Consider the following 12,181-nt stretch of genomic DNA (forward strand, 5'->3'; position numbering starts at 1 on the left):
GGCGCCGCGCGCGACAGCTCGACGCAAAGTGTCAACGTGGTGAAACCACTTAGAACTTCAAATGAGAAATGAGTAAACGTACTGTGTAAATTGGGATTCTCTGCTGCTCTAGAATCTGCGCAGACACGATGTTATCCGATTGAGTCGCAGCAGCGCTCAAATCGATTGTTGTTACGTACATAGCGCCAGTGTGCACGAAGAACATCCGATGACAAACGCGCGTTAAAACGCGTTTATATTTGCGATAATCGCTAAATTATCCGCTGAATTGTTCCGTCGCGTGTAACACCGCGTACCGAAAAACAGCATAATTTCGCACTGTAATGACGCTTTCAATATTCATATTGCCGCGTGTTCGATGAGTACATACATGTAGTACGTAATTATGATATGTGGGCGATTATATAGAGATTATGGTGTACATGGACGATTATATTATCATCTAGGAAATGTAGAACTCTATGGACGTAGGTATAAACGGATGAATTAGGATAGCGGTATATCTCCCACCAGAAAAAGCGTGCGTAAATAATTACAATCGATTCTTTTATTTTTTATCTCGACGTTGATTAGACGTTTCTCGATTCATGTTATACGAATCAAGAGGCACGGTACTGCTTCGCGCCGTTCAAGCGCGACTTCGTTGCGCGTGTCTTTAAAAATTAAAATAAAGTCATGTGACAGTGAGGAGAGGAAAAAACACGTGACTAAAGTCACATGATTGTACTTTAGTCACGTGTTTTTCAAAACGTGACTAAAGTAAACTCACGTGACAGAGAGGAGTGGAAAAACAATACGTAAGTAAAGTCACGTGATTTTACTTTAGTCAGGTTTTTAATGACACGTGACTAAAATACAGTCACGTGATTTTAGTCACGTGTTGGTTTTCCCCTTTTTCCTCTCGCTATTTTTTTATTTTGATTTTCATGTGTTGTTTCTGACATCTCTCTAATATGTATTATATGGTTTGTAAGACGTATACATATATACTAACTGTCATTGCGGTGACAGGTGTTGTGTTCACTGACACTACACGTTAAAATAAAAACAACAATGACGCGCGCGTAGCGCGCGTCTGTGTTTTGCTAGTAAAATATATAAATAATATACATATGTATTACGCGTGCGTAATAATAAAAAGCAATGTAATATATGTTTGCCACATATTAGTTTATTAAATTAAAAACATTTGTACATCGAGAAAGAGAGAGAAGGAAAAACACTGAAAAAAAAGACTCGCTGAAGAGCAGCAGGAAGATTAGTTACTACATCAACAAGAAAAATTTGCTAGATCTGTTGACAAATTTTTCTTGCCACTATATGATAGCAAAACTTTATTCCCGTGAGTGTGTGTGTAACACGGCACGGTTTATAAGAAAGTTAAAAGCGAAAAAGGTCGAAGATAACGAGAGTTTTGTTTATGGAGATAACGAGCATAACCATTAGAGATATTGCGGTCGATCGAGCGTAATATTGTCAACATACTAATATTAATATATAATTTGGTTTTTTTTATACATTTACACGTTATTGTTTTTATTATACAATTTTGAGTGAGAATAACAAAGATAATGATCGTATTATCACAGTTTCGAGAAAAGCGTTAAGGAAGTGGGAAAGACGGATGGTTTGTGACATCGCACTCGGTGTCTGGTAATTGTTGACAGGTTGGCACCGGTGGCACCTCGCAGACACATTTGACGCACACGGAGCTGTAATCGGTAGCTTGATTCAATTCTTCGCCACGGTGCATAGTCATGTTGCCGAAGTGACAAACATTTTTATCTAAAAACAAATAATAAATTTTAAATTAAACGAATTATGTAACTTTTGCGCATTGCAAAACACATTTGCAAATCAAAACACGATTAAATATTTGTGAAGATATCTTCAAGAAAGAGAGAGAGAGAGAGAGAGAGAGAGAGAGAGAGAGAGAGAGAGAGAGAGAGAGAGAGATGTGTGTGACAAATATTTTCGAAGATCGAATGTTTACATAACTCATTAAGGTTATCAATAGCGCGTTAACTAATAGATATGACACAATTTCAGCTGCGCTTTGTAGAAATCAAATCAATGACTAAATTAATTATCACTTTATAGGATTGCGGCAGACATTGGTTCGAGTGTTGCTCTCTTTCTCTCCTCTTTCTCTCTAGCTTGCAATTAACTCTCATTATGTGCCATTCAAAGCGTAGTCGTAATTAGCATCGCTGAATGTTCGAACGCATATCCGCATTTATATCTCAAATTAAACGTGTTCGCTCTTCTCTGTCTAAATTAAATCGTAAATAACTAAATGAATGTACGTATATATATATATCAGTATATCCCATAGAAAGTGATCGAAAGTATTGAAAAGATTTGAGTAAAAAGATCGACAAACAGCTATTGAATTCAATAAAGAACTCAGTCGGTTAAAAAGAAAGGAATTAATTCGAAAGAAATTAAGTCATTAATTAAATTAAAAACGTTACCGGAAGCTTCGCCAGATTTCAAATCGTGGTTGGCGTGAATAACTTTGTCGTTGTTGTTTTCTGAAAAGGAAAATAAACGGAAAGACAAAATATTGGCGAAGACGACGAACTATTCGCGCGAAACGCGATTATTTCAAAAACTCACGACATCGCGAAGATACGCCGCAACCAGTTTGCGGCGACTGACCGGGATAATAAACCGGCGCGCACTTGCTGAAAATGTCGCTAGCGTGACGGAAATCCGGACTGCAATACGGACGTTTCGGTCTCACGCAGAAAGGTTCGACATTTTTTCCTGAAAAAAAAAAAAAGAAACGTGTTTGTATATTTGTATATTTGACGTAAACAAAATAAATAATAATAAAAAGTGGCCGATACGTCAAAATGTTCGAAGCAACGTATGTGCGCATTCGAAGTTAAACACGTCTTTACCTTCGTAACCGGGTTGGCATATACAGTTCAGTTCCGGATCGCTCTTCACAGAAAAGTATTCTCCGTCCTTATAAATTGTTCCGTCTACTTCGCAGGTGGCTCTGTCTTCGGGTTTTTCCGCTAAAAGGTACAATTAACTTCGTGCAATTACTTCCTAGTGTGGGATAAAAGATATTGAAAAAAAAAAAAAAAAACATTAATCTATACTTACGACATATTTCCTCATAAGCGCAACATTCCGTCAGAGAGTGCCTTATGTAGCATTCTTCCTTGAGACCGAATCCGTTGAAACAATCGACCACGGCGCAAGTGAACGTAGCGCTGTCCGGCGAAATTGCGTGGTTCAAAAAACGAAAGAATTAAAACAATTCTCGCGAGTTGATCTCGACAATCGAATGATAAACTTATTAAAAAAAAAAAAAAGTTCGATGTTAACACGTGCGCGCTTACATGTCGTTGTATCCGCGATTGCAGAAGCATCCCATGTCACAGGGATTCGCATCTTCGTCTTTGAGTTTCTCGCCAATCTCGTACGTTTTGCCGTTGACGTAACACTTGTCCTTAGATCGTTCGTACAGATGATCGCAATTGTATCTCGTCGCGCAGCAATCATTTTCTTTTTCGTACACCGGTTTGCAGCCGAGCGCCTTGTAATACGCCAACGGGCCCGGGCATTTTGTTTTGTCGCACGCTTCTTCGCAATAAGGAACCAAAAAAAAAAGCGATTGATAAGTTAATTCGATCCCAGTCGAAATAAATATTTAAAGTCCAAATAAATCAGCGCTTCTTGTCGTCGGAATTTAAAAGCGTGGTTTTTTACGTAACAAACGAGTAACTCCAGGTAAGCGACGCGTGCGAGAGGCGGAATTATTCATGAGAAGCGCCAATAAAGGAGAGAGAGTTCGGTACAAATTAAAGAAAAAAAAAAGAACAAAAAACTAATTATTCTTCGAGCTAATTTTGTCATTATTTCGCACGAACCGGCTAATGCGCGCAAATTAAGTTGAAATATTCGAATCGTCATCATTATCATCATCATTTTATTACCGAATTAACCAGTCGCGCGTGTTTCTTGTTCGTTTTCTTCGATTCTCCGTTCGCGAATAATTGTTTTATCCGTCCTTCGTCGACACTCACCTTGGTCGACCGCGACCGTGACAGCGACGAGCGCCACACAGGCGTACATCCAAATGAGAGAACGTGAGCCGCGAAGCGTCATGATCAACGTGTGAAAGAAAACTTCGCTGGTCTTAGTGTCCGCGCTGCGTCATTTATAGTTGGACACCGTGACCGTCTATCCTGGAAGGGATCCGAGAGCGAGAGAGAAAGAAAGAAAGAGAACGCGAGACTGGCGAACAACAGAGACGGAGTATTGAACGTCATTTTCGGGGGGAAGGGGAATAATGTGCGTACGCGTTCCATCGCGTACACGCGAGAGAAACAAGAAGAGGAGAGTGAAAGAGAATGTTTCTGGGAGATGGAAGAGTGTGTCGTCGAATATGCGCGCGCACCTTTGACAGTCGAAGTCAATTAAGCGGGAGACTCGTGAAGAGAGACGAAGAAACATTTTAATGAACAATAAAAAAAAAAAAAAAAGAAACAGCGTGGATAATAAATAAAGAATCAAAATAATACTGACTAAACTTTGTCAAGAGAGAATATATTACTTTATTTAAAAATCGTACTTGTACCATATGATATTATGTACATCATTTGGTGTTCGAAGTGTTCGATGTTCAACGATGGGAATAGAGTTAGACAGAGAAAACTCAGGTAACTTCGTTAACCTGTCTGCGTTGCCGAACTGTCTCGCTCGACCCGCGCATTCCTGACTTCTTTATCTGTGTCAATGTGCCGGGATAGACTTCAAGCTTTGCTTGAATGTGTCAGTGTGTCTGTTACGTACTACCACTAATCCCTTCGCTCAGGATGTAATCCACGTAATTGCATTCTTTGGGCGGTAAATGTTGGCAGGTAGGAATCGGCGGCACTTCGCATACGCACTTAATGCAGAAATATTGCAAGCTCTGGCTAATCTCGTCGCCAAGATGCATCGTCAGGTTGCCAAACAAACACACGTTCTCCTCTGAAACAATCGAAGTTCAGGAATTGTCGACGAGTAACACTCGTTTTTTTTTATTCAATTTTCTTAATTCGCGCGCAAAAAAATGCGTGAGGAATTCAAGCTTTGTTCTCGAAAATAAACGTACCGTCCAGAACTTCTCCAGATTTTAAATCGTGCTTGTGAATGACAGTGTCGTTTTCTTCTTCTGTAAAATTCATTAAATTCGTTAATCGGTAACGCGTTAAAAATGTGTAACGCGAATAAATAATGCTCGAAATTGCTTTCGTAAACTCACGGCATCTCGTAATCAAGCTGCAGCTGGTTTGGGGCGGTTGATCGTTATAAAATATAGGAGCGCAATTTTCATGAATAACGTTGGAATAGTAAAATCCGGGACTGCAATACGGACGATTATGCTTGTAGCAGAAAGGTTCGACGTTTTCGCCTGAAAACGCAAACTTTTTGATCGGAATCAAGACGATAAGATTTAAAAAAAAAAAAAACGGTGAAAGTGTATTTTAAAGTGAATATAATGTGGAAACAATCGAATACACAAAAAAACAATTAAACGGTACTGTCCGCGTACCTTCGTAACCTGGTCGGCAAACGCACGTCTTATCCGTTTCATTCTTTACATCGAAATATTCGCCATCCTTATACGTAATTCCGTCTACAACGCAAGTAGCTCGTTTCTCAAGATTGTCGACTAAAAACAAAATTATTCTATAAACACAAATATCTAAGTTTTAATTTTTTTCTTAATTCAATTGTTAGAGAAAAAAATGCGCTTACGACAAACTTTTTCATTTCCACCGCAACATAGTGACGGATTGGGTCGTCGGAAACAATTAGGTTCTAAAGGTGCGAAAGCGCAATCAGTGCCGGCACAGATGAACGACGCGCTAAACAGATTTAATTTTTTTTTTTTTTTTTTTTTTAATAAAATTACAATCAATGATTTTCAACAAGAGATCGGCGCACAAAATAAATATTCGATATTTTTCTTTCAGCTTCAAGTAGTTTGTTTAAAACTTGAGTTTCTGATTACCAAAAATATGCACACGCGTATCTCAAACATTGCTTTTATGCGGGAAATCGCGTCAAATAGTCGTCAAAAATTCGCGTTGAACAATATTATATTTTCTACTAATACAAAGAAATCTCGCGCACGACATGAATTACATCTGCACACATCTGTGCGCGCGTATGTACATGACATATGTTACCATACGACAGAATAATCCCGAACTGTCGACGCGTATGGGAAAAATGTGACGTAATTTGAATAACGTGACGTCGTACATGAATCTTTCATAATATCGAAAGAAAATGCGCCGAACGCGGGCTGATGGCCGCGTATATTAAATATTCATGATTGCCGTGTGTAAAATCGCGCGAAAAACAACACGGAAATAATACACGAACGGGATGATGGTTTTACACCGCGGGTAAAACCCGGAGTTTGTTTTCATAATAGGTGGTGGTTCTCTCGCATTTTCGTTTTCTTCTGTTCTCTTTTTTTTTTCTCTTTCTTTCGCGAGTTTAACATCATCGCGAGTATTTAGCGAACATTGTTATTGTGCACTGGTACGTGTTTTGCAAATTCATGTAAACTTACATTCCGTTGTATTCTTGGCAGGCGCAGTCGAAATCGCAAGGATTCGAGTCCTCGGGCTTGAGCTTCTCGCCTACGTCGTATTCCTTACCGTTGACGTAACATTTGTTCTTAGCTTGCGCTCTCACGCGGTCGCAGTTGTACTTTATCGGGCAGCAATCGTTCTCTATGTCGTACACCGGCTCACAACCTAGCACTCTGTAATACTCCAACGGACCCCGACATTTCGTCTTGTCGCACTCATCTTCGCGAAAGAATCACACATAAATCAATGTAAAAATGTCGTAAAATTCGAAAGTTTCGATTTTTACATCCTTTGTTCGGTTTCGAATGTGTCTAGTCTGCGCGATTAGCAGCGTGTCTTTTTTGCTTAATAAAAAGTCGTTTCCTTTTATTTATAGATTTTAATAACCTCGCTTGAAAACAAATAAATGACAAGTGGAGTCACAGGATAAAATTAAATATTCGCAAACTTACCTGTGCCGACGTCAATAGCGACCGCCGCGATAGCGACGACGAACGCCAGGTAGACGGGTATCCGAAGAGAGCGACGAAGTGACATAATCGAGCGCTCGTACAACTTCTATCGAGCTTAGCATCCGCGTTGCACTATTTATACGATCGTGATTGGTGATTCGGAGATAATAATCTCGAGAGAATATACCAATCAAAAGTGAAGATTGCTGTGCAAACGTGAGAGAAAGAAAACTCACGGGAGAGCACGTGAGTGTATGCGAACAAAAGAAACAATGAGATAAGCGGCCGAGTAAGAGATAAAATATGCTGCGCGTATCGTGAAATCGCGCGCGAATGAATTGAGAGAAAGAAAAAGCGCACGCGCGTTGAGGACGAGGCGACGAATCAATGATTAATTAAAAAAACGCAAAGGTGCAAGTTCAATCGAGTTATCGCAAAAAATATCTGGATGATGTTTTAATTTTGTTTAAGCGTAATGATGTCCGCGCAAAACGGCGAGTTTCAAAATTGAACGATCCTTTTTACGGGGCGGCGTGTAATTGCGCGTTAAAAGATTGAATCAAAAAACAAACTTCGAGCGGCAGTTGTATATAATATAATATATGCACAATAGCATACATAATATCCCGTATGTTAGGAATTAATTAACTCTGCGGCGAGGGAATAAATTATCTTGCAGTTACCTGTAGACAAACAAACCCCCTAGTTTAGCTATTCGCTCAAGGATAGCTCCTGCAAATTGCGGTTTTACGTTTAAATTTTCAGTTATACGAGATTTCTCTACAAATTTTACGGTGTAAATTTCCGTTCCTCTTTTGTACAAAACGTTTCCACGAACGAAGTGACACAAGTTTTCGTTTTTCGGCAAACTCATCAATCCGTTGATTACCATCTTCGTCGATTTCAGACAAGTACAAACTACCTTGCGTAAGAGGTGTTATTACTGGTTAATTTTCCGTTGAATCAACAATGTCGGTGGCGTACAATCAGACACCTTCGGGGATTCGACGCGCGCACGAGTGTGCGCGCGCGAGAAGTACGTAGAATATTCTAACTCGTTGATAGTTACAAAAGGCAATTCTCAAGGCAAACTGCTCGATCGATATCATCCTCACGTATAGAGTAGATATTCATCGGTCACACACAGGAAATAATTTCTCGACGAGACGAACATTCGAACGAGCTCTTCGTCTAATGAAAATGCTCAAGTGATAGACTAATGGTGTGATAAAAAAAAAAACAATTAGAAAACTTATATGTACAATTCCATCGATATATGTGTACACATATATCGATGGAAAGATAAAGTTTAATTTCTGTTTTAAACACGCAAACCGGAATTTACAGAAATATTCCGCGTAATCCGTTTGTGTGCACAGCACACACACACACACACACACACATTCTCAGAAAACAAATAATTTATTTCTCACACACACATAACAGATTACAATGAAGCTGTGCACATGTCGCGGTTACATAAGTTTCATAATTAATTCTTCGAGTTAGGAGTGAGCATTCGCGTATGTATATTATTCAATGGAATCACGAATAATTCAAAAACAATATATGTAAAATTAATTTTCCAAATATTCTCAATTTATTGCTAATTTATTTTTAGTATTTCACGTTGTATATTTTGAGACAATTATATGTTCGAACGTAATAAGTATTTGCGAGCTGTGAAATTTCGCGACATTGGCAACATCGAAGAGTAAACATGTTGACGTATCGCACTCGCTGATCTTCCTTTCGTCAAGATAATCAATCGCAAAGGAACGTGCGAAATTAAAAAAACATGCGAACCCCATTATGGCCGAAATACTTGTTTTTTATCGATAACATCGTTTCGAATATCGTCTTAGCAACGAAACACTTTCCGAATCGTAAACGGAGAGTGTTGAATAATTTTTCAAGTCACAGATCGATTGTCCAGAATTTGAAGAAAGAATCGATCGCGCGCGCGAGAGATGCGTTCGCCAATTCGGATTTCAGGAGCAGCATCGTTCTGGAACGCAACGTTATTAATCGCGTTATCGCGTCGTTCGTGTACAACGCATAAATCACCGGGCGGTTAGAGCAGTCGTAAGAACCAGCTCATAACTGCGAATTTACTACACGCGTTACCCGGCCGACCGGCAGGTATACGCCGCCGCGGCCTGGCCACAGTACGTTACACGTTCCCTCTTCTACAAAAAAAATGATACAAAACTAAAAAAACTTGGCGCAGCTGCACTCTGTCTTTAGTTTTCGGTGTATCAATCATTGCTATACGTGAGAAATTTGCAGGTAACAGACATCACATTTATTTTGGGATGTTCCAATAACTTTATTTTGATCACTTGTACAAATTACAACTTATGTACGTTGTGTAAGACACGTGCACATTTACTAGAAATAGATTGAAAAACTCTTTGGTACTATATTGTCACTTAATATGTCTTACATAATAAGACATATTGAAAAACTCTTTGGTACTATATTGTCACTTAATATGTCTTACATAATAAACATAGCACTTTGGTGAACAAAAATAACATTTGAATGGTATGTGACCTAAGAATGGCAACCTGTTACATATTTGATCATATATTTCCCATACAGTCTTTACAAACACACGTCCACAACGTGCAGGATCAAATAATAGCTCGAAAGTTTTTATATCAGAATGGAAGCAAGGCATCCGGCATATACAGCAAAATTTGCTATTGTCTAAGTATCTGGCCAATTTAGGCGGTAAATTATTGTATGGTATCCTGCAAAACAATAAATTTATTCTCATTTTATAAATGTTAAATTAGTAACTGTGTGTGTATAAAATAACATAATCAACTAATAAAATATACAACACCTGTATTTTTTCACTGTTTTAGCTGCTAAATCCATCAGGCTCATCACTTTTGGAGTAGGTGATATATACTCATCAACCCGAAAATCTATATAAGAATCGTTTTCAGGAAACAAAAGTTCCAATTCCATCCCCCTCATACTCCCTGGTAAATATAACAGAGGGTTTCCCACCACATTCAACGATGCTAAATGTTGCAAAGTTCCAATAATTTGCGGCAATTTTGTTAACAAATTTTCGGAAACGTCTAAGCATATTAAACTTTGTAGCTTTCCAATTTGCAGTGGCAATTCAGTGAGCTAAATGACAATAATAAATAAAAATGAATAATGAATTAGTCACTCACTAATAATAAAAAACAATAAAATTGTGTTTCACATGAAACTATCAGTTGTATGCGCCATCTTATAGTTATAATGTAACACAACTTACATTATTGTTATCTATGTGTAATTCTTTCAGGCTCTGCGAAATAGCAGTTTGCTCCATCCATTCCCATTTAGCGATTTCTAAACAAGTGTTTCCAAGGCAATTGTGTGATAATAACAGCTTATTAAGATGTGGCACAGTACCTAACTCCTTTGGCAGAAACGAGATCTGATTGTTTGTTAGGATAAGTTCTCGTAGAGTATGGAAAGTAGGAGTACTTAAGAGTACTTGGGGATGAAATTCCGTTATGTTGGATTTGCGTAAATTAAGTGTTTCGGTTGTTCTAGGAAAACTTTCTATAGATGAATATTTTCTTTTTTTTCCGACAGTTTCTGTGGTGAGTTCTGATGTAAAGTTGTCAATTTCTATAGATGACAGTATTTTGTGAAATGTATACCAAAATCCTTTAGACATCATCTCCACAAGATCAGAAAATCGTTTAAGAGAATCCTCATCAGTAGTGGAAATTTTAAGACCGTGAGATGGATTTTTAAAACATATTTTAAAAGTCATATGCGCTCTTGACAATGAACTATCACTTATCGAGGTGATAAACAGTAAGTTTTTGTTAAAGTCATAAAGATCTTTTGTTCTGATCTGTAAAAGAAACTTGCTTGTTTAATTGGTAAATAAGTAGAACCAATTCTGACAATAATGTTTAAAGGAAAAAAGACACAAGCACTTAAAATTCTGGTTTAGAATTATTTAGTAATTACTCGTATGTATTAGATAAATGCAAAAAGTTGTGATCAATTTATCATTAGTTTTAATGATAAATCAGTCATGAACTTTGTATTCATAACGCGTAAATTAATTGATTAATGAGAGCCTAAGTTGAATGTTCCCCCCTCCCCGTGCGGAATTAATATATATATAATTTTATAGTTCTTTGTTTAAAGAGAGTTTACACGTAAGTGTTGAATTGAAATTGAAATTCGTAAGTTCATATAGGATGCTGGATTTGCATCACGTATATGAGAAATGCCTGTTTACATTGAAACATTTATAAAATTAAAAACATTGAAAAACACAAATCTTCGAACGTTACCGCATGAGAAATACGAATAATAATAATAATTAAGAACGCGACACACATTCGAATAAACAAAATAATCCGCGGCATTCACACACGAATAAAATACGATATAAAGTTCACGACACGCACATTTGAAACATAAAGGGCCCACAAGAAAAAGACAAAAAGGGTAAAAACATTATAAAAATTATCAATGAATAAAACAATTACATAAGGTCCGACGATAAATTACACGACATTCACAATCAGAAGAACAAACACAAAATAAATAAACTACTTAATAGTAAATCAGACATAAACTTTGTACTTATCTAACAGGTAAAATTACTCCGATAGGAAAACATTTATAGAAGTATGTGATAAAATCTTGCATGAAAATTGTGATTCGCAATTATTTAGATATATTTTAAGAAATAGTTGAAAAATATTGATCTTTTATAAAATATTTGTAACACTGTTTGCAAAATTAAGTTCCAAATACTATTTTGGCAAAACACTAACGATATGGCGAATCATCTCAGCAGCATAGTTGCAAAATTAAATTTCAAAAAGAATTGTTCAATAATTGAGATAAATTTCAGCTATGTGATGTTTAAAATAATGTAATGTACAAATATTTTTTTTATTACATATAATAAAAGAGTAATTATTTAATAAATTAATCCAATCAGCGCCGACCTTTAGCCGAACGCACGTCAGTGAACCACACGCCTGATATGCGTGAGCGCTTCGCGCGGCACGTTCTTTAAGTGCTGAAAAAAGCACACTACATAAATACACAGTTTGTCCGGAAAGTTCCCGGACT

The 12,181-nt window shown here is 37.5% G+C and overlaps 3 protein-coding genes across 4 annotated transcripts in view; all 3 read right to left on the reverse strand.

Moving 5' to 3' along the window:
• The window catches only part of LOC109857295, a gene marked incomplete at its 3' end in the record, with an annotated part of 87,574 nt that overhangs the window by 50,447 nt on the left and 24,946 nt on the right, over positions 1-12,181 (reverse strand). The window lies entirely within an intron of this gene.
• On the reverse strand, positions 1,156-4,155 carry LOC109857291. Of its 2 annotated transcripts, none has more exons than XM_020433463.1 (7): positions 4,044-4,155; positions 3,357-3,597; positions 3,118-3,227; positions 2,907-3,026; positions 2,620-2,769; positions 2,475-2,534; positions 1,156-1,785 (listed from the first exon to the last, which is right to left on the reverse strand). In XM_020433463.1, the coding sequence occupies exons 1-7, from the start codon at positions 4,123-4,125 to the stop codon at positions 1,604-1,606; spliced, it is 945 nt and encodes a 314-aa protein (XP_020289052.1). In that variant the 5' UTR covers positions 4,126-4,155; the 3' UTR covers positions 1,156-1,603. The 2 variants fall into 2 exon arrangements, with proteins under 2 accessions (XP_020289052.1, XP_020289051.1); XM_020433462.1 differs by having other exon boundaries at positions 3,357-3,600; positions 4,044-4,154.
• On the reverse strand, positions 4,550-7,176 carry LOC109857290. The gene is made up of 7 exons (XM_020433461.1): positions 7,064-7,176; positions 6,590-6,830; positions 5,764-5,873; positions 5,558-5,677; positions 5,267-5,416; positions 5,117-5,176; positions 4,550-4,992 (listed from the first exon to the last, which is right to left on the reverse strand). Exons 1-7 carry the CDS (start codon positions 7,146-7,148, stop codon positions 4,805-4,807), a joined length of 954 nt encoding a protein of 317 aa, XP_020289050.1. The 5' UTR covers positions 7,149-7,176; the 3' UTR covers positions 4,550-4,804.

The sequence above is a fragment of the Pseudomyrmex gracilis genome, unplaced genomic scaffold (assembly GCF_002006095.1).
Source record: "Pseudomyrmex gracilis isolate BER0280 unplaced genomic scaffold, ASM200609v1 scaffold_154, whole genome shotgun sequence".
Lineage (NCBI taxonomy): Eukaryota > Metazoa > Arthropoda > Insecta > Hymenoptera > Formicidae > Pseudomyrmex > Pseudomyrmex gracilis.

What these genes read in the sequence shown, in the direction of transcription:
- LOC109857291 (XM_020433462.1), bottom strand. Translation starts at nt 4,125, where the DNA reads ATGACGCTTCGCGGCTCACGTTCTCTCATTTGGATGTACGCCTGTGTG. An exon ending in CACGGTCGCGGTCGACCAAG is followed by an intron (nt 3,601 to 4,043) that starts GTGAGTGTCGAC and finishes CTTATTGCGAAG; the next exon opens with AAGCGTGCGACAAAACAAAA. An exon ending in ATGCCAACCCGGTTACGAAG is followed by an intron (nt 2,770 to 2,906) that starts GTAAAGACGTGT and finishes TTTTTTTTTCAG; the next exon opens with GAAAAAATGTCGAACCTTTC.
- LOC109857290 (XM_020433461.1), bottom strand. Translation starts at nt 7,148, where the DNA reads ATGTCACTTCGTCGCTCTCTTCGGATACCCGTCTACCTGGCGTTCGTC. An exon ending in TGCCAAGAATACAACGGAAT is followed by an intron (nt 5,874 to 6,589) that starts GTAAGTTTACAT and finishes AAATCTGTTTAG; the next exon opens with CGCGTCGTTCATCTGTGCCG. An exon ending in ATCTGGAGAAGTTCTGGACG is followed by an intron (nt 4,993 to 5,116) that starts GTACGTTTATTT and finishes CGATTGTTTCAG; the next exon opens with AGGAGAACGTGTGTTTGTTT.